Below are 21,608 nucleotides of genomic sequence, written 5' to 3'. Positions count from 1 at the left end.
AGGGAAGCAGCTGCACCTTGAACACAACAGGTTATTTACCAACGCACTTCAGCGAACAGCGAAAAAGAGGCAGGAAGAACACACAGAACATTCAATGCCCATAATAACAGCTCTGAAATGCCAGTAAGCTAATTGCCACGTGGAGTTTTGCTCCTTGCTGTTGAGACTCAAAGACAAGAACTGCCATTTGACAACAGGAAACGGCAGAGGAGCACAACCCTTACCTCCATGGTCCTGTAGTAGGGGTCCAGAAGAATCTTTGCCAGCGCTACGATCTGCGGGGTCCTGTCCCAGCCATCAGAGCAATGAACCAGCACTGGACGTCCTTCCCTGTCAACTGCACTGGAGACCAGCACTGCTGCCTTCAGCATGACAGAAAGGTGCTGCAGCCACTTGGTGCTCTCCAGGGCTGAAAGCCAGCTAGAAGGTGTGCAAAAAAGCAAGGAGACGATGGCTTAGTCCTCCAGTGGCAAAACAACATGTTAACCCAAGTTACTTTTGTCTTCTCAATGAAAATAAGATTCTTTAAAAAATATGTCAAAAAGAAGAGTTAACCAGCTTGGGAATAACTACAAACTGGCATGTAATTGCCATTTCTCCCCGATGTTACTGAAAGGTAGAAAATAGGATACATACAGACAACAGATACTTAAACCCGTGATGCAATCCATTCCAGATTAGCAGGGATCAAAACGGGCCATGTTTAAGCACTGTGAGCACTTCTCCCACGGCTAGAGCCAGGTGACTTACTTGCTGGGGTCTGGCACTTGACTGCAGACAGCTCGCAGATACTGGAAGCTGTTCCGGATGGAGTGGATGTTGGCCATGCCCATGAACACGACTTCACAGTTTGGGTAATATTCTGAACAAAAGAGAGACAGAAACACTCAGGAACTGCTGCTGCCACTGCAGCGATTGCCTCCACGCACGGTTTGGTTGCTCCCCCACAGCAGCACTGCTCAATCTCAGTGTAGGCAGTTTCTCTAGAAAGCCTGGTGGGCCAGCAGCTGTTTCTGTGCAGTAATGGACTCTGCACAACTGAGAAGGGCAGTGTGATCCCAGAGACCGAGCACCGGAACGCCAACCTGACCCAACCTGCTCCAGGGCCCACTAGGCTCAGCGGTGCCAGAAGCGCTTTGGGATGCGCTCAGTACCTTCGCATTCACAGCCTCCTCCCTTTGCCCTGTTGGCCACGGCTGCCGTGTAGGACCTGGCATCAAGGATCAGCAGCTTCTGAGGAGTGCCCACGTTCTCCACACCCGAACACGCGGTCAGGGACGAGTCTGCAGAGAGAGCCCAGGCTGAGTGCTGGCACCTCCTTCCCTCCCTCCCACAGCACCGGCTGTGTACCCACCCCACATGCACGGCCCACATTATGAACCTGCATACCAGGTTTAAATCTTGCATTATGACATCCCTGTTAGCAGCAACAACATTTAGGTGCAGGGAGCGCTGTATCACGTGCACACGTAGGGGACAGCAGAAGGAAATGCGTTGTCTCACCAAAGTCAGCCTCGCAGGCCTCGCCGCCGTCGCTGCTCCCGTTGTGCGGCGCGCCGCCGGGTGCCTTCGCTCCAGGGTTCAAGGCACAGGCTTTGGCAATCGATGTCACCAGATACTCGTCGTCAGCATTCCGCCAGCCCCACCAGCTGATTTCGGGCTGGCTGCAGCGTGCGATCACCGCCCCGTTACGCACGTGCCTGCAAAGGAAGCCCTGTGGAGGTGAGGGACAACCCAGCAAACCTCCCCACTCACCCCCAGCCAGTCGGTGCCTGGGCAACCCTGCTCACTGCTTCACCTGCTGCATCCAGCCCTGCGCCGAGCAGTGAGACGGCAGGGCACTTCAAACAGCAGTTATTCACAACAGCAGGTGACAGTGGTTGCCCAGAGGGGCTGAGGATGCACCTCTGTTCCTGGAGGTGTTCAAGGCCAGGTTGGATGGGCCTTGGGCAAGCTGATCTAGTACACAATCTAGTGGTTGGCAGCGCTGCCTGCAGCAGGAGGGATGAACTTGATGAGCCTTCAGGTCCCTTCCAACTCAAGCTTTTCTGTTACTCTATGATTTATGGCAGGGAGGCCATCGCTCAGATCACAGTGATGAGGAACACAGGATGACTGCGAGCAGCGCAGGAGTGGCTGATGGAGGTGGAACAGCTGGCCAAATGAGAGGGCAGCAGGCAGTGGCTGCAGGAGTGGCTGTCAGGAGCACAGCGGCAGCTCGGGGGCAGCTGCACGCCTGGACCCGATGGCAGGGCCCACCTACATGAATCCCTGAATGAAACTGCCAGTTGCTCTACCATTGCTCTCTTAAGTCAGAACTCCCAATAATTATGGCCGTACTTTGGGAAAGTCACAGTTGCTCATTGTGATAGTGCTCTGTTCTTCCCTTGTCACCTCTTCCTTGCAGTGCTGGCTGTTAAACCATTTCATTTACTGCTTGTAAGTTGGAGGGATTAGCTCACCCAGCATCAGACTGGTTGGTTTCTGGGTGGAGGCTTGAGCTGGTGTTTATTAATAAGCCCTAAAATATGAACCCTACCCTGGCTGTAGGCCTCACAGAAGGGCCCTGAAATAGGGCTAAGTGTGCATTTTTCACATGAACATCCATCTTAAGTGGCCTGGAGAGGGGTTGGCTGATTATGTGACAAAGTTTGCTGCTGCTACAGAATTATCCATGACAGTCTGTAGCTCACTGGAAAAAGAACTGCAGAGGATCTCGTGATATCAACTGATAAAAAAGCATATAAAATTTAATGATAATAAATTAAATGTAAAACACAAAGTCCATGGTGAGTAGGCTCACTGAGTGACCACAGAAAGCACAGTGTCACATTCTCCTGACTACATGTGGCAGGAAATGGAAGATACTGGCTGCTGCAAAGGCCATGGAGGCAGAACATCTGCATCCCCATCCTGTTACACTCCCTTGCGATGCTGTCCCTGGTGTCCAGACTTTCTCAGGGAGGGGATGAGGAACTGGATGGTCCTGTATCTCCTAACAATAACACTCACCCCTCCCTGCCCTGCTGCCCCTCGTGCAACATCTCTCTGAAGATGAGCCAGAGTAAGAACAGAGACACGGATAAGTACCTGACAAACAACAGCCAAACACCTTTTGTAGGTCAACACCTCTGAAAAAGTTGCTTTAGTGGCCAAGTAGAAGATACCACAGCTTAGATCCCAGTGCCCAACCCAGCACTCAAAGGCTGCTTTAGTGCCAGTGGGGCTCTGAGCAGCACCCCTGCCATTCGCTCCCTTCCTCTGCTGTCACTCTGTTAGGGGCTCTGCTGTCCCACAGCAGAAGCCGTTGCTACTTATTTGCTCTGAAAGGCAGCAACTCAGACCATGCTGAGGCTTTGGGTTTCTTCTAACAGTGATGCACAGCATCTCACAGCAGCTCTGCAGCTTAGAGGAACAGTTTTGCTTCTCAGAGAGACAACGTTCTCCTGAAGCAACTTGCAGGGAATTCTTTCTTGCTAACAACACCTTGTGGACAATACTGATGAAGACTGCAAACTGAAGACTACCAAAAAATAACATTCACATTCAGCCCAAAACGCTTTGGAGCCCTTTTCTTTCGGTCCATCCTGCACCACAGTTGTGTTTTGCAAGATGAGGAGCGGCGTCACTCCCAGGAGATCTATTTCTGGCTGCAGGATGACTGCAGGATGGGCAGCACCGACAGCAGCAAGGCTCTGTTTATACTAGTAAGTGAAACAGAGCCAAGGTGTGGACTGGAGCACCGGCCCGCGATCACCCAAGCCTGTTTGTTAGCACACCCACAGCTCCTGGCCTGTGCCAACTAGCACTTTCCCAGACAGTGCCTGAGCACGTTTTTGGGACATGCGGGTGCTGGGCCATGACTGCTCCCAGTGCCTGGCTGGGTGTGACGGCTCCATTCGGGACGCAGAAGGTAGAAAAGGACTTCAGCTGCGCCGCTGTGTGAAGCCACCTGCAGTCAGTAGTGGATGCTTCATGCACTGCTACCAACGTGGCCCAAGAGTCGCAGCGCGTTCACAGAATTCTCGGTGCCACAGACTTCTGAGCAGAGCAACAAACACTGGGCAGGGCATGGTCCTGAGCTGATCAGTTTCACGAGACGTAACCATGTGCTAATAAACACAAGGGAGCACGGCCAGCATCAACGAGCATGAAGTCATCAGTAAGCAGAAAGTGCAACAGGTGCCAGTGGAAGAACCAAAGCCTAACCTGGGCCTGCACTGAGCTCCCCAGCCCGGGGCACACACACAGCTCCACTCCGTGCTCACCACCAGCACATGAAGCATTTCAGTTCTTTCCTTATTTGAGGTTTTCCTTGAAGAAAGTGATCCTTGAGACTGGAACAGTGCAAAGTGCCATAGCGTTTTCACTTACGGGCCATCGTTATTCCTTAATAATCCTCAGTTTAGTCTTGATGGCTCAAGACTCCTTCAGAACCCAAAGCTGGAGCAGGAGGTGCCTGCATTGAATCGGTTCGCTTTTCACTCCCAGCTTCACTCAGAGCTCAAAGCTGGAGCACATCTGATGTTCCTAGCACAAGCCACCTAACTCCCAGCAATCAACCAGAAAGCTGCAACTAAGAGCTCTCTGAGCAGCTTGGCTTAAAACGCAAGGAACAGCTGAGAGGTTTCCAGAGCAGCGCCTCTCAGTGACACCTATAGGCTCCCATCTGAGATGCACGCCTGCAAGTGCTCCCAGTTTCCAGGTGCACAGGGGAGAGCCCTGCCCCACTCAGCACGACCAGAAGGCCCCAGGCTGTGTGCTCAGCATCAGGGCTGCACAAACCTCCACCATTTGCTTGCTGTTTCCCCGCCGCTTGCTGCAGCACGGGCACAGATAAAGGTGACTGGAAGCATCCATGAGCAGCTCTTGGCTACTGCAGTGCCAAGGACTTCTGAAGGTGGCTGTGCAGACAGCGCAGTGCCGAGGAGCGGCTGGCACACCGTGCCCGTCTGCCTCTGTAGTCACTTAAATTATTAATTGCATCCTCTGTGCTGCTTTACAAGCGATCCGTGCCTGGAGGCTCCCGCATCTCCACTGTGCATCTCCACTGAGAACTCAGCAATGAAGACCCGTGCTTCTGCTTTGCTCACCAGCTCAATTCTACTTTTTGTAAGGGAACTGATGATGTGATACCTCTGGTGTCACACTTTACAGATCTGTCTATCAGCCAGGAATTCAGCCGCATCCCCGGGAAGCTCTGAGCTCTTTCAATCAGACCCGCGGTGGCTGAGTCCCTGGGTGCGTGCAGCTGAGCTGTGGGTGATGAGGAGCTGAGTGGGAGGTGTGCATTTCTGCCCTTCCCCTGTTACAGCACAAGGCACCACACCACCCTCACACCCTCACAGGCTCTCCTGGCCAAACGCTTCCACTCTGGGAGCAAAGCCTAAAGAGTGCATGAAGATGAGAGGGAGATGGCAAAGGCCTTGCCCCATCTTGTAGCATCACTGTCAGCACCTTGTAATCTGATCCCAGGCTGCAGAGGGCTGCAGCTCAGTTTGTAAATGACTGGGTATCCTCACAGTGATGTTATGAAGTGCTGAACAAAATAATTGTCAGAGAGCAGCAAAAAGACACGCTTTTGCCTCGGGTGGGGAAGCACACCGGGACAGTCTCCAATGCCAGACCAATTTTAGCAGTAGTAATCACAAACACAATTAACTTCTTAGCTGACTTGGTTACAGAGAGGGCAAAGCTCCACACGATAACCAGCACTCATTACTCTTCTGCTGCAGAATTTAGGTCTTGTAAGAACAACACTGCATTTTGCCAGCATCCAACAGCATCCAACACAAACCACGTAACTCGGAGACGTACAGTTAAGGTGTGCATAAATTCCCTGTTTTTACTTCCTGGCTCTACTAAAAGCCTTCCCAGGGCTTTGCTTTGTTGTGCAGCTCTGGTATTTTCAAAGCTTTCTGAATTTGGATTTAATAATTGCTAACAACGAGTCCGACACTAGAAATCACAATATATGCATTACAACACACACCAGCTGGGTGAGGTATCTTCCTGCACACCTATGCAACCAACTTCCCATTTGTTTCAAAAATGCTGGTCTCCCAGAAGATGTGTTTATAGAGAAATCACCCCCTGCCCTGAAAATCTCTGCTTTGCTTGCTGCCTTGCTGCATGCATCCTCATATGCAGATGATTTTTGGAAGGCTGCTGTGACCAGGGAAGAGGCACTCCCTCTATTTATCAGCTGTCGACTCAACCATGTTCAGCCACCAGCAAACATTTCATCCTCCCCGTTACCTCAGTGTTTACAAACTCTCACAACTCACTCAAAACGGAAATGATTTGCAGATGGGTACCAAAAGGTAGGACCTGGATGGACCTGCTGGAAATACTTGTCTGGATGAGGTGCTATGAGGTTTGGTAGCTTAGTGGGTAGTAATGGTTATAGGATGACAGATGAATTAGATGATCTTGTAGGTCCTTTCCAACCTCGTGATTTTATGATACTGCCTTGCTGACAGGGGCCATGCAGCAGGCTCATTTTGGCCAAGACTTCTTTTCAAAGAAGCCAGGCACATATCATGGCATCAAAATACTCTGAAACTCAGAGAAAGAGAACCTGAATTGGACACGGTGCCCTTGCTGCATCTCCCTCAGTAGCACAGTCACCCCCAACCTCAGATCTAACTGAAAGCAAGAAAGAAGCAGCAGTTACCAGAACTCCCTCTGGAAGAGCGTCCTGCTGTACCAGCACAGACCAAGCTCGCAATCCTGCCCAAAGGGCAGCCATCAGGGGCCTGAGGAGAGCACTTGTTTGTGTTTACCTGTACACAACCACAGGGATCCTCTTCCACGACCTAAACGAAGCCACATTCTCCAGCTCCTTATCTGTGATCCAGACAGGCACCAGCAGCTTCTGGGGATAACTGGAACAAAGCCTGGAAAGAAAGGAAGTAGCAAGGCAAAATGAGACTCAGCACCCAAAATCTGCACCAGAGAAATTGTACAGCAACGGTGTAGGAGCAGTTTGCATTTTCCCAAACTCTGCATGCAGGACGGGCTCTTCCTGTCTGCCTCAGTTCCATTTCAACATGAGTAAAGTGACCCAAAAACTGCTGTCAGGAGTGAGCTAGGAGAAGACAACCTCCACATCAGGCCTCACCTCTGGGCCTGTGCAAGGCATCACAGCACTTCCCAAGGATACCTCTGGAACACAGCTGGGGTTTAAACACGAGAGCCTACGTGGGGTTTTGGTTTTCTCACAACGCTTTCAAAAATGCACAGTCAATAATTAATTACGATTAGCCCATGATTACCTTATGCTTAAGTCCTAAGAAAACATTGACAAGCCAGTGGTAAGTGGTTAGCAGCAGGAAAAGAGGGATCCCAAGGAAAAGAGGGAGAAGGGCAAACAGCATGCTGGGGAGAAGGGCTGAGAGCAACGCAAGCAAAGCGAAGCACAAGTGAAGATCCAGCAGTGCAGGGGCTTCGTGCCTAATGCAGCAATCGCTGTGCCTCGGGGCTCACAGCATGTGGCTGCATGCAGGGCAGGTCACAGACCCACAGACAAAGCACTGCCTGGATCCTGGACCCACTGAGCCCTGCAGCTCCTGCAGACCAAGTCCTGCCCACAGAACATCAAAGAGCAGCCTCAGGTCTAAGCTCCAACCCACATCACTTAGAAGGAATGTTTCAGGGCCGAGGAATGTGAAATGACCCCGTGGGTAAAGTGCAGAGCGTGGCTGCTGCTCCCCTCAGCACAGGATAACCCAGCTGGTGGCAAGGGGCATCGGTACGGTGCTCAGTGCTGCTGGGATGTGCTGCTGGCACGGACCTGCCTGCCCTGCAAGGAGATGTCACTGCACGTGGCGTACAGACAGCTGCTCAGAAAGCCCTGGGCAGAAGGGAAGGTGGGTGTGTGGGATAATAATAGGGCATGGAAGGGGAAGCCAGGAAACAAGACCGAAGCTGTCAGGTAACAGGTTGAAGGCCAGGCCAGGCTGTGTGTGGGGTTCGTGTTCCACGTGTGGAACTGGTCAGGAAGGAAATCACATAGAAGTGTGGCACAGAACAGCGGTGTGTTGAGCACAGTTAGTGCTCATTGGGAGCTTCGAGCAGCTGCAACCTATATAAGAAGAGCATTCATCTACATCAAAGCAGAATCAGCTTCTTGGTACTTCAGATGAAACATTATGGGAGATGTCTTAAAAACTGGGAAGAGTGCATTCAGGGGAATTTCAGTACAGGAGAACATCTTGTAAGGCACTGAGACTCTGCACTCTTAAAAAAACCGTAACAAATAAGTCAAACAATTCCAGCTAGGACACAGGACAGCCCCGAGAAGTCCAGTCAAAATTAAGGAGGGTGCACAAAACCAAGCAATGAGACGATGACAAACAGACCTGTGCTGCTAAGACCAGAATCCCACGGCTAAAAGAAACCAAAAAGCCAGGATAAAGGAGTGTGCTGGCTTAAGAGCAAGTTGGTATAAGATGGATTATCAGTGGTACCCTAGATTTCAGAGTAGAAGCTTTGTAGGAGGACCAGAATAACTGAGCTAGGAAACAAAGTGTGGTCTGTTCCTAGACAATGTGGAGGTAAAAGTGTGAGGCCAAGAGCTACCAGCATCAGTATGCAATTCAGAAAAGGCATCAAACAGTCAACAGTCAAAGGGGATCAAAAGGAGGTATCTCAATGAATGGAAGCTGGATTTCAGCAGTAAAACAACCTCCTACAAATAGAATCACAGAACGGTTTGGGTTGGAAGGGACCTTTAAGATCACCTAATTCCAATGCCCTGCTTTAGGCAGGGACACCCCCCATCAGACCAGGTTGCCCACAGCCCCATCCAGCCTGGCCTTGAGTGCTCCCAGGAAGGGGGCATCCACAACCTCTGGGCAACATGGGGACATGATTCCAAAGAGCACAAACTTGAGAAGAGCCGAACAGGAACCTCAATTAAAAGACAGTGAAAATCAGGCAGGTCAGGCCGGTTTTAAGAAATGCCCCGTGAAGAAATTAAAACTATGAAGACTTTTTTCCACCACCTTGGAGGTGTCAGCCTGCTACTGCACCTAAAGGTCTGGTAGATAAGCACGGTCACAGCAGAAAATCAAAACCATCTGCACTGCTGTGAGCACACAGAGAGGCTGCCAGACCGATCCCTGTTCCACAGGTGACAAAAGCACAGCGAGATTAACCCGGGGGAACTACCTGCAAGGAATGAGGAGCAACTAATCAGCAGGACCAGATAATGCTCTGCCAACATCGCCACAGCAACCCAAATGTGCACCAGGTGAATGATTCACTGAGATGTGTAAGCCATTGCTTACATTGGCTCGGGTGCCAGAGCAATGAAAGGTGGCAAACACGGCCTGGGTTCGGTAAAAAGCTCTCTGGGGCGAACGTGGGAAACCACTTAAGCCTGACTGCTGCACAAAGCCACCGACTGTCACAGCCACTGCAAGGGTAAACACGGCACACTTGGGAAGAGTCAACACGGCTTTTGTGGAGGGAGGTGGCACCTCATGCGTCCACAAAGCAGGCAGCGCGTGTGGCTGCCCAGATTTGGATTTTCAGAGCTTCTTTTTACAGGCTGCTCACCAAAGGCTTGAAGAAAGCTCGCCTCAAGTCCTGAGTAACTCTTGAAAAGACAAGAAACGGTTACAGACCTCACCTGGTCCTTTTTCATTTGGGAGGGAGTCCCAGATGGAGCCTGCCTGACCCTGTGTTGTGCATATGGGAGCACGATGACCCAGAACAGCACTGAAATTGAGGTTTGAAGCCAGGAAAAGGTGTGTAACAACAGAAACACGTACATCAGCACCAGCCACACCTACAGACGAGCACAAGTGAAGCATCTTCTTGCCACAAAGGCAACAACCCGTCCAGTGAAAGAGATCCTCCTTCACAGAATGTAAAAACGTGGGTGTCATCCCTAGCAGTCTCTCTTGTGTTATCATCCACATGTTCATACAGCAAATACAAGCAAGAACAAGAAGTACCAGCTTTCCAATAAGCATGGAGGAAAGTATCATGATTTGTAGAGAACTGTAACAAAATAGAATCCTAGAATCCTAGAATGGCCTGGGTGGGAAAAGGCCCACAGTGCTCATCCAGTTCCAACCCCCTGCTGTGTGCAGGGTCGCCAACCAGCAGACCAGGCTGCCCAGAGCCACATCCAGCCTGGCCTTGAACAAGACTAACTATGAATTAAGAGCAGTCACAGAAATTAGTGGGAAACATCAGCTGTCTCCAACAGTAACGTGGCACTCCAGGCAGCTTTTCCTCATAAAGCCAAAAAATAAATACAACCACGACCGTAAAAAGATCAAAGCTGGAAATAAGCATCGACACTGAAAAAAAAGTGGGGATTTTTTGTTACTTGTGAAAGAACTCTATGTGCACCAAACCCCAGCATTGTGAGCAACAGGAAAGCAGCTTTAGCTCTGGCAGCTGGGCTGCACTGCTGGGGGCTCTCAGACTGCACACTCACGAGACGACTGAGGATGTAAGAGCCACGAAGGGATTATGTAATAATTTTATTATGATGGTATGCTGAAAGAGTATACTTATATCAAGACTGAAGGAGTGGCTATTATAGGCCTGTATTGCTCTATTTTTATGATGGCTGTCGCCAGGAAGAAGATAATAGTTACCAGATAAGGACATCTCAGAGCAGACTTGAAAGACAACGAACAAAGTCATTACCTTGGAGTATCCTGTCTCTAACAACACTGTTTTGCCAATGCTGGGAAATAAAAGATAAAAGCACTATAAACAGTTAAAAAGTAACCCGATTCCTGTGAATAGAGGCAGGTGGTAATGATCAAAAGCCAAGGCAGGATTTAAAGACACACTCCCTGGAGCGGCAAGAGAGAACTGGTTTCAGAGTTGCACAAGCCAGTTACACCACCTCGAAGATCTCAGGATGTCTGCTCAGAAGGGAAGCTGAGACCTGCCAGCATCCCCAGGCAGGAGCTCTGCAAACCCAAGGAAAGCACGGCCAGCTTGCTTTGTTTCAAGTTCTTTCCTCCATGGTTTGGACAAAATTAAAACATCTGTCTTCAGAGAAGCTGGGTGACGTCTGGGGTCAAACGTTAGGAAGCAAAGCACAGGTGGGCAACCTCACTTGGAGGCATCAAGGCAACCCGAGGGAACCACATCCCACAGTGCTGCACTGAGGGGCAGCGTGGCTGCTTCCCAAGAGGCAGATATACCTGCAGCCACTGAGCAGGACAGGAAAAGAATTCCTGTTTCTTAGTTCTTAGATGAACTGTGTCAATACTGCCAACAATGTCACGTAACAGACCAAAAGCAGTGATGTGGTACTGCTAAGAACATACTCTAAATCAAATCCCAAACGCGGTGCTTAGTGCCTTGAATCCTGAGAAAACACATGAGAAGGGGCAGCAGACCCCAAGCCAGCATACCTGAGGCATCTCATGGTCCCCACAAGAAACTGGAGATACGAAAGTGACAGGGATGCTTTTACTGCCTGAGAAATAGAGAAAGGACTGAGGGATCGCAGTCATTTCAAGATAGGGCTTATAGGGAATGCAGACCTGCATACGTGACTCAACGCTTAGTAAAAACCTGTTGGCTTAATGCCACCTGCTGCAAAGAATGCGGAAGCGCTTCTCCACGAGCTCCTCCAGCAGCACAGGGCAGGCTGAAGGAGCTGCTGTGCTCAGCTGAAAGGGCTCTGGAGATCCCTGCTCCGTCCTCCTGCTCACAATGGGACCACCTGCAGCACCAGGTAGGCTGGGACCTGATCTGCTCTCATGATGGAGAGTCCTCACTTCCACATGGCCCTGGCCCAGCACAGCACCACTCTGAAGAAGGAATTTCCCCCCCGTGTCCAATCTGAACCTCCCAAGCTGCAACTTGTGACCACTGCTCCCCTGTTTTATCACCTGCCACTGTCAGAAGAGCTCCACTCCACCCGCTTTGTAAGTGCCCTTCCAGCCCTGTAGACTGCAAGCACATCACCCTTCAGCCCCTCTTACAGCAAAACTAAAGAAGCCCCGCTCGCTCCCAGACCCCTCAGCTCCACGGCAGCCCTCCAGTGCCTCGTCCTCACTTTCCTGACACAAGAGAACAGCTGCCTGACTTTACGTAAGCTTTTACATTTTCAATATGAGCATTTTAGAGAGACATCACAAAGGCAACCCTACGATGGATGATTTCTCCCGGACTCCTAACAGTCTTCATGGAGGAGTTATGGCCACAATAAATTGCCTGGGTCAGCATCTACAACTGCTGCTAGCTCTTACGTTTGGGGTAGACTCCTCTTCAATTCCGTGACATGAAAGGAGGAAAGAAAGGAGAACTCGATCGATCGTATGCTGATCTGCCTGAGGGCGAGCACGACCCAGAAGGAGGATTAGCTGGAGCCTGACTCATCCACAGCTCTGCGGGGGGAACTGTGATGGGAATAAAGGAAGGAAAGCGGAGGACAGGGAGGCCTGGTGGTGCAACACTCACTTGTAATTGTTGTTGATGTCAGAGACTCGCCAGACGTTCTGCAAGTCAAAGCCCATCCTCACCAGCTCCATCTCAAATCGGTATCTCACGTGGTCACCTGGAATAGCAGAGCACAGAGTATTTACTGATGAAACTTTAATATTGGCGGCAGCTCCACAGCAGCTATTGGAGGCTGCAGAGAAACCCCAGGACAGCTGGACGGCAGGGTTCTTGTTTTAGATACGATAAAGCCCGGCTCCTCGCAGGGGTTCCTCTGCTCTTTTTGTCAGGTCAGCTCACCTCCCAGTGCCAGCGCACGGAGCAGCACAGAAAAAGCCTCTGCTAACGTGTGCGATGGCAGCGTTCATCTCATCCACTTTTCCCTTCCAAAGTGGAACTGGGAAGCCCACTGCAGAGGAGTACTGAGCGTCTCAACCTGGGGCAGCTCTTCCAGACAGCTCTCAGAGGCTGATTCATAATTTCCCCTCGTGTTTTTGTCTCATCTTACCAACACTGGGTGTCCTTGCTGTTGGAGTGTCAAATCTCCTCAATAAACTAATACTGAAGTGTTCTTTGCCTCACTAATATCCAGCAGCAACAATTTTTGCAGGTAAATGTCTTTATGCTAGAAAATAATATTTTCTCTACAGGAAATACAGGAAATATCTGCTAATTTCTGGTGTTTGGATCAGAGCAGAAGCACAGAGCTTATTTTTTTCCCTACCAAATTCTTTTTAGTACCTTTCAGCTGCAGTATTTATCCCCCATCTCTCCATACAAACCTGCGTTTGCACATCTCACTGAGGTTACTGCTTCTCTCCTCTAATTCCAGTAAATTTCTAAATGTAAAGCCATGATCATCACACTACTCAATTTCCTCTTATTCACATTGAAGCTTTACAAAAAGAAAGCAACTGCAAATGAACTTTGTGTTCCAGGAGAGGGCAAACTCGTGATCCACACGAGGGCACCATCACAGCTCTGTTTCTTTCTATATGGATTCAAGTATTTCATTTGAGCCTGTGCAAGAATGAGCCACACCTCTGCAGGCCCATCCTGGGAATGCCATGGCATTTCTAAGTGTTGGAGAAGGGATGGAGATGTGCTGATATTAATTATGCTGCCTCAGTGCAGATGACATTTGCTGCTTGAGCTGCCTCATTATCGTGATGAAAGTGTTGAAGTATGGAACGTTTCCTTCATTCACAAGGAGAAAGGGAAAGGGGATTTAAGTGCTGCTGCCTCAGAATGCCCCATATTTTGCATACTGTTATCATTCCTTTTACTGCATCTGGACATCAGCTGGATGCCTGGGCCAGGTGTGGGATGCTGCTGAGCAAGATGGACTTGGGCTATGGCTACAGCACGATCTAAGACATGGTGAGAAACCACTTTATGAACAATTGCATCACTGTACTTCTAGACAGATAAACAAGAAGGGGACAGGCCGGGATTTTACCTGGACGGCACAGATGTGCATGCTGATCTTCCTCATCAACACAGACTCCTAAGCACCACGCATGGTAGGCAAATGCAAAGAGGTCCTCAGGCTTAGCAGGGCGGGCAATGGCTCGATTTAGTCTCTTCAGCCACTCCTGGCACTGCTTGAAGGTGGAAAAATGGCACCTGCAAATGCAAATCATGCTCAGCAAGTACATACATCCTGCTGGGACACAGACAGGGAGCTCTGCTTAACCAGAAAAATGAACAAAGCATCAATTCTTACAAAAAACAGAGCAACCTTTAGAAACGGCTTCACTCCAATGACAGTGCAAAGGCAGGTGTCAGAGCAGATGCAGTGGCATCTACAGCAAGGGATACCTGATCACTTTGGAGTCCTTGCAGACGATGTGAAGCTGGAACATATCCCGGCACTCCACGCTTTCCATCATCCTCAAAGGCACCTGCAAGGGACAGAAGGAGGGCATGGCAGCACCGCAGCAGCAGGCACAGCAGCCCTGCCCACAGCCTGTGGTGCCCAGATGGGGCTCTATCAGCTAACACCAGACCCCAGCCCAAACTACAAACCCACTCTATGATGCTTCATGATGCAGCACAGAATCTCCTTCAAGAATCACCAGCCTGATTTCTAGTTGTCCCTGTGCAGCCTCCCACCATGGGAGACCAAAGTTACAAACCACCAGTTACAGACCAAACCACAACCAACCAAAGGCTCCAATAAAAGATGGCAAGTGCAGACAGTGAGAGAAAGCCTCAGGCTCCCACCAGCTGACTCTCTCATGCTGAGGAACGGTATCCTACCACTCCTAAAACCTCTGAGCTTAATGCTGGATTTTAAAAAGAACAAGGGAAAGACCTAATTATCATCCATAGGAGCACCCCACCTGCACTCCAATAACTGCATGACCAACAGTAACAAGAGACAACATCAAGCTTGGCAGCTTAGAGGCCCAGTTCTCACGTTGCAAACCAGAGAAATTGCTTATTCCCCCCCCAAAATACTACAAGAGGTAACAGTTTAGGAAGAAAGAATGGGAAGATCCGGACTTACGTTGATCACAGAATCCTTGAATTTGATATGAAGCCGGTAGTTGGAGATGGCGATCACAGCATCGTTTGCATGGCCAAGATACTCCACTCCCTCACCCTGCAACACAGTGAACGGGACCTGCAAGGGAGACACGACAAGTTCAAGGCATGCTGGGGGCTCTGAGCACCACGAAGTGCCAGCAGCCGCTCCTCCCACTGCCTGTGTGCTGCACAGCCCCAGAGAGAGGGGGCAGCAGCACCACGAGGCTGCTGGGCACCACTGCAGGTAAATGGCAAAGGCTGGCCCACCTTCTGCTAACCAGGCTGTGAAGGAATCTCTGTGCAGTGCTTGGTTGTACAATGAAGTAACCTAGGTTAGATTTTATTTTTTTTTTTTAAATCCAGATAGCAGATAAATCCAACATCTTTCTGGCTTTCCCTATCAGCCCAGAACACGCTGTAGCTAATTTTAAAACAAGGGATGCTGGTAGATGGCCAAGTTTTACATTCTTTTTGTGTACATGTGGAAAAGAAAAGATGGCCCACCCTAGAATTCGTCAGGCCCCTTTTTCTCTAGCTAAGTAGGCTCCTTGTTCCCTGAATGCCACCCACATCAGGTGGTGTTGGTAACCAAATTGTGCAGAAATGTCACAACTGTTCATCACTTCAACCAGAGCCCTTTGCTTTCCAGGCAGGGCATCTGATTAAACAATTCATTATACTGTAATTAGTACAAGTCAGACCACGCAGCCTTTATTTCTGAGCTGTTTCTATGGTTTGTAAATGCACTGCCTAAAAACTGGATTTCCTGGCTTTCAGACGTGATGTGCTGTGAGAGTGGCAGTTGTACCAAGGAGTCCTTCCTTCTTAAGTTACTGGTACAAAAATAACAACCTGAGACTGGCACCTGTCTGGAAAGCCTCTAAAATATTAATTATTTGACAGTAAGAAAACATACTCTCTTCATTTTGCAGTCTGCTATGCACGCTTTCCTATGCTGCTTTTAGCTCGCCTGTGTTGCAGCCACCCCAGGACTCCACCCTCTGAAGGCTGCAGCCCCACAGCATCCTCAACCCCTGTGCTCTTGCCCAGCCAAGCCTGCAGCTGCCACATCTCAGTCCTCCTTCCCAGCACTGGTAGCAGACAATGCTGGCCACTGAGCAAACTCGACTGCTGCAGCAGTGGGAAGAAGACACGCAGCAGGCCTGGCTCTGGCCACAGGAGGATGACGAGTGCTGGGATGAGGTGGCAGCAGACTATGCTAAGAGGAGAACCAGGAGGTTTGGCTCTGCTGCCCCTGCTGCACAGCAGGGATAGTAGCTGGGTCTCTTTCAAGAGCCTCTTGCAGCATGAGGCTGGCACAATATAGAGACTCCTCTTTCCAGCAGCTCAGCAGCAGGAAAATGCCAACGTATGTGAGAGCCAGATCAGCTGTTGCAATATGGCTATTGCCTCCTATGGCACAGCCCAGCTCTGACACGCAACCTGTCCCACAGAGGGCCTCCTGCTGCACAGCGCCAGAGCATCACTGCTCCTCACTGCCAGCACAGGTGGAGGATGGGGAACACCCAGCCTGGCAGCATTGCATCACACTCCAGCTGTATTTCCCAGAGGCAGATGTGATGCTGTGTGCACTGCAAAGTCATGGCAGTCAAGGAGGGCAGCGAGCACTGAGCAGCTGCTCCCAGCCTCCATACACATGGAAGGGCTTGCCAGCACGAGCTGATGTACAGCACTGCTGAACCTGCAGCTCCAGAGCACGTCCTGGCCTGGAGAAGTGCTCTCAGGTTTCATGTCACAGAGCTCAGCCTGCTGCATCCCAAAGCAGATGATTTCTGTCTTCTTACTTCCTTACCTGCAATGACTCTTCCTCCTTTATAAGCTCCTTTGGGGGGAACAAGTCCTTGGCCTGGATGTACTCCAAACTGGGGGGGCCTTCCTCACCCTGCATTGCAAAGAAAACACGCGTTGAGAGAAGGGCCCCAGCTACTGCATGCTATGAAAAACATCCGGGCTGCAGGATGCTCCTGGCATCACAGCGTGTTGGGGATCCCCCGACCTGTGGATGGAAATGGACGTTCTGCCTCTGCACACAGCTCCCTGAGCCCAGCTATGGCACAACGCCCACAGCACAACAGTGATCTGAAATCGGTCTCCCAGTCGTGTCTCTTCAAGCCCCACGGTTGGTGGAAAGCTGAGCAGATAACCTCAGTGATGCACCTCGAGGGATGTGACAGTGACTTATCGTGGCAGAGGTGACCCTGTGAGCTTCATTGTGGAACCACAGCAACGCAAACACACAGGGTTCCACCCACAGCCCAGCTCTGACCTCTTCCTGCTGTTACCAAGGACTGCCTTCTTTGGGCAATTGTTTTTCTCACTCTCAGCCCTGAGATAATTGTGCAGGCCCTGATTTTTTTTTGAGAAGAATATGGAAGTGTGAAACAATCCTACAGCAATCGGGTGCAGGTATACCCACATCACAAGACCTGAGCAGTGCCAGCAGCAAAGCAAGGCATTCTTCCTGCAAAGCACTGAACCTGGGAAGCCTGACGTGGCCTGGAGAGGTGTCCTGAGGAGACACAAGGAGCCTAGACACCTCTCTTGGGGCAGTGAGGAGTGTCTCAATGGGGGACCTGCCAACATGCAATCACTCAGGAAATCCTGGTCCTATCTTACATCAGCTCTCAGCCTGGTTTCTGCCTGACCACTTCATGCAAGTGAGCAGCACCCAGACATGAGCAGAGGACAGAGGCTGAGGATGCGTCCATTCCATGTGTTAAAGGACTTGGGTGCAGGAGCACTTCTTCAGAATGCCTGCTGCTCCCCACCACTCCCCTACAAGCTCCAGCGGTTATTAGGAAACACTCTGTCCTGCAAGCATTACCTATCATACAGAATTTAAAACAAAATACCTTTCTGGCTGAGCTGCCTGGGCTAGAACCTCCAGATTTCAACCTGAGGAAATGAGAACCCAACCCTTTTGCTTCAGTTATATTTCAAAGGATGCTGAATCTCCATATTTTCTCATCAGAGATTAAAAAGAAAGTGTCTGTGGGCCACGTCCAGTGCTGAACACGTGACTCGGGACCCCCTCCTGTTCCAAAGGCCCACGGCCCCATAGCAGAGCCCTTCCTGGGACACAGGCAGGGAGATGTGTGGCACGGTGGGGGTCACAGCCAGCTGCCCGAGCAGCTGTGAAACCCAGCATCCATCCCAGCATGGCTGCAGCATCTCCTCATACATGCACTGGGCCCCACATGCCGCAGGGGGGGCAAGGGGAGCGGCACCGCCCCGGGTGCAGGCCAGGCTGTGGGGTGGGCCCAAGCAGGGAGGGCAGCCCCTCATCAGTGCCTGGCAGCTCACAATGAAAACCTGGCGAGCAGCAGGAACTGGGACAGAGCAGCCCCGGCGTCCTTGAGTCCCTCCCTGCTGTGGGAAGGTGTGAGACTCAGCCCCTCCTGGGGCGGCCTCTTGGCACCCCTCACTGCTCACAGCACAGTCAGCTCCTGAAGCCGTTCGGCCACAAGTTCCTGCTGTGGGGGCTTCCTGCAGATCTCCGAGCAGAGCCACTTTCCCATAAGGCACAAAAGATGGAGCTCAGGACCCCCAGGAAGAGTCTCGCAGCCTTGCTGTGTGGGAGCACGGAGCTCCCCCGGCACTGCAGCTCTGCACGGTGATTTCCCAGCACCAGGCAGGGAGCCACGGGGCCTTCAGCTGGCTGCTGTGCCCTCGGCTTGGGGCACGGCACCGGGATGGTGCCCCACGGTGTCTCCTGGGGCACGTGGAGGGAGGAGAAGGGCCTCCCCTCGGTGAGAAGCGGCGGGATGCCAAGCTGGGGCAGCGGGGCCCAGCCTCAAGGATGGGCCTGATCAGGGGCAGCGTCTGAGCACAGAGCTGGCACGCAGCTCTGGAACAGACAGGGAGATGGAAAAAACACAACAACAACAACAAAAAAAGCACTTACAAAGCAGTTGAGCATGGAGCAGGAGACGCGGCCTGGCAGACTCATGTTCACTTCCCGAGGCGGCAGCCGAGCGCAAGCAGCATCTCCTTCCTTGGGCTCCGTGCTGCTGCCGGCAGCGGCTGCCGGGCGCCGGCGCAGGGATTGCCGCAGCCTCGCCAGTGCTTGGTGGAGGGTAGGAGCATCCCTGCAGCCGGCGGCCGGAGCAGGTGCCGCGCTCACAGCACTGACAATGGAGGGAAGGAGGGCGGAGGACGCCCAGACTCCACCTACCTCTCAGGGACGCGGAGCAGGGCTCTGCCATCTAAGCGTCTCCCCGACAGGCGAGACAGAAAATGGAGAGGCCGGCAGGGATCACCCCTCCTCTCCCCCTCCCGTCCCCATGCGCAGAGCCCGGCGCGATCTCCTCCTCGAGCGGCTGCCAGGAGCCGCGGTCTGGACCCGTGGCAATGGCTGCCGGTGCTGGGAACAATGGCAGCGAGCAGCTTTGTGCCGCAGCTCTGCTGCAACGCTCGGCTCCGTCCTCCGGCACAGAGCTCTCCATTTTCTGCTGCTCCGCTGCCTTTTGCTGAAGGACGCCCCAGCAGCTGCCGCGTGCTCAGGGATTTGCAGGATGCCCGGCTCCTGCCCGCTCTCGTTGCAGCCCCTGTAGGTGCTCTGCACGCTCCCAGGTCGCAGCCCTGCCGTCCCAGAGCCGCAGGACGGCGTTCTTCTGGGAAATGCCACCTCTGTTCCCATCACCGGCTGCCGTTCTCCGAGAGGCAGCTGCCACGTTGCGCCCTGCCACCACCAGACAGCTCCAGCTGGCGACACCAACAGCATCCCGAAAGGTTTTCTGCACTCTCATAAAGGGATTTGTGCATTTCTCTACGAAAATATTAAGAGTTAGAGCACTCGAAGCTTTGCAGCACTCAGCTGTGCTGCCTGCCCAGGCAACAAGCTCCCTGCAGGAAACTCAGGAGCACACACCACGCAGGCTGTACTATTTGGATGCTGGATAAAAGCCCTGCCATGCCTGCCACCAAATCCTATAACTATCTCAGTTCTGCCCTGATCCAGCACTTGCTTGGCACATACGGGTGCCCCAGCAGACCTGATTGGAAGCCTGGTGGGCTGTTAGGTTGGGTGCAGTGCTCCCCTTGGGGCTGGCACCAGGGCTGCTTCCAGCTCAGGTTGCAGAGGGACCTTTGCAAACCTAAGCTGCAGCTGTGCAGGGCTAAAGGGCTCCTTGTCTGATCCTTGCCTTGAATTTCCAATCTAAGCTGCCCTTAACATCCACAAACAGACTTTGCCCTTTAAGTAAAATATTTTTGCATTTGCAGCATCAGAAGAGGTCTTGTACCCAGTTTAGGGCAACCCCAGAGCCAAGCCTGGTGCACAGCAGCCCCACCCCTAAGCAACACGTAAGGGGCTTGCAGAGTTTCAAACCGTACCACCTGCACCTCTCCCTGCTGCAAGCACAGCCCCTACGACCATCTCACATCACTAAGTCCCTGCTCTCGTGTCCGTGCAGCCTCCTCTCAGCTGCCTTCGCTCACGGCATTTCCTAAATGCCAAGTCAGGTGTCTCCCCAGCTGGTATTCCCTCTGCTGTTGCTAACATCATGAGACCACACCAGGATGACACAGCTCCTCTCACACAGCCGGGCTCCTCCAAGTGCTGTGCACGCAGACATTCCTGCAGGCACAGAGGGGAACCTCTTACAGCCAGACCCTGAGCACAGGTGTGCCCTTCCCAATCCTGGAGCACCTTTGTCCTCCATTTCACTCAGCTGCTGTCAGTGCTCCTACGTTAGGCAGAGGGCAGCACTGCTATTGCTTCTGCATGGCGGTGGTGGGGCTTTCTGTCACTGCAGCATCACGCTGGGAGAGAACTCCTGCAGAGAGAGAATGGGGCTGTGGCAACGGAGGCAGAGAGGAACACACAGCCCTGCCCCTGGGGCTGCCCTGATCCACCCCACTGGGGGAGAACAGCAGGGGAAACAGGCAGGGGGAGGGAACTGCCTCGGGCAGATGCTCCCACATCCCAGAAGTGGAAACGGATCCCCATTCTGCACACAAATGGATGCTGATGGCTGAAGAGCTGCCGCCAGCAGGGCTGCTTGTCCTGCCTCCCCTGCTCCTGCAGCACAAAGGGCAGCTTTGTGTTGGGTCTCTACAAAAATAGCTCATTTCCTCAAAGCCTACAGCGGTGCTTGGTGAACCGAAGGCCTGCTGAGCCACTCAGGTGGCCTTCCAAAAATAGAACCCTCAGCTCGTGTGAAGAGGAGAAGTTACTGCTTTATATCCCATAAACTGGGGCAGGGATGGTCAGCGTCAGCTTCTGATCTTTAAAAGATGACAGAAGAGGTTGCAGGTCTGCTATGCTCTGCATTTAGTGTTACTTTAAGCTCCCAAGAGCGAGTGTGTAACACAAGCAGGGGGTGAGGAGCCTTTGGGATGAAGACAGAAGGACATGGTTCCCCGTGTCAGCAAGATGGGATGTGGTGGCTGAGCCACCCCACAGCACCTAACCCCAAGGGAACGAATGGAGGTGGCAATCCCAGTGCCTGAAGTCACAGCAGTGGGGCACAGAGAGCAGTAAGGACTACGGGCAGAGCTGAGCCCGCCCTCTCACCTGCAAGGTTAGTTTTAGGTAATGTATTAAGGTGCTGGCTGCTCATTAGGACCTCAATGAGCCACAGTTAAGGATTAAACCACCAGTAGTCCTCAAGGTCGTTTTCAGCTGC

The 21,608-nt window shown here is 51.9% G+C and overlaps 1 protein-coding gene across 4 annotated transcripts in view; it reads right to left on the bottom strand.

Annotated features, from left to right (window-relative positions):
• MTMR4 (myotubularin related protein 4) overlaps nt 1-21,608 on the bottom strand; it is a 41,779-nt gene that overhangs the window by 6,557 nt on the left and 13,614 nt on the right. For 3 of the 4 annotated variants that reach the window (XM_052688721.1, XM_052688724.1, XM_052688725.1), the window contains exons 3-12: nt 16,772-16,861; nt 14,939-15,055; nt 14,248-14,330; nt 13,886-14,052; nt 12,448-12,544; nt 6,786-6,899; nt 1,504-1,700; nt 1,155-1,283; nt 751-862; nt 225-420 (exon numbers count right to left, since the gene is read on the bottom strand). In XM_052688721.1, coding sequence (XP_052544681.1) covers nt 225-420; nt 751-862; nt 1,155-1,283; nt 1,504-1,700; nt 6,786-6,899; nt 12,448-12,544; nt 13,886-14,052; nt 14,248-14,330; nt 14,939-15,055; nt 16,772-16,861 — 1,302 coding nt within the window. Of the gene's footprint in view, nt 1-224; nt 421-750; nt 863-1,154; nt 1,284-1,503; nt 1,701-6,785; nt 6,900-12,447; nt 12,545-13,885; nt 14,053-14,247; nt 14,331-14,938; nt 15,056-16,771; nt 16,862-18,883; nt 19,236-21,608 lie in introns of those variants that run through there. The other variant, XM_052688722.1, reaches the window with a different exon arrangement.

The sequence above is a fragment of the Tympanuchus pallidicinctus genome, unplaced genomic scaffold (assembly GCF_026119805.1).
Source record: "Tympanuchus pallidicinctus isolate F22 unplaced genomic scaffold, pur_lepc_1.0 scaffold24, whole genome shotgun sequence".
Taxonomy (NCBI): domain Eukaryota; kingdom Metazoa; phylum Chordata; class Aves; order Galliformes; family Phasianidae; genus Tympanuchus; species Tympanuchus pallidicinctus.
This window is presented reverse-complemented; position numbering and strand designations above follow the sequence as displayed.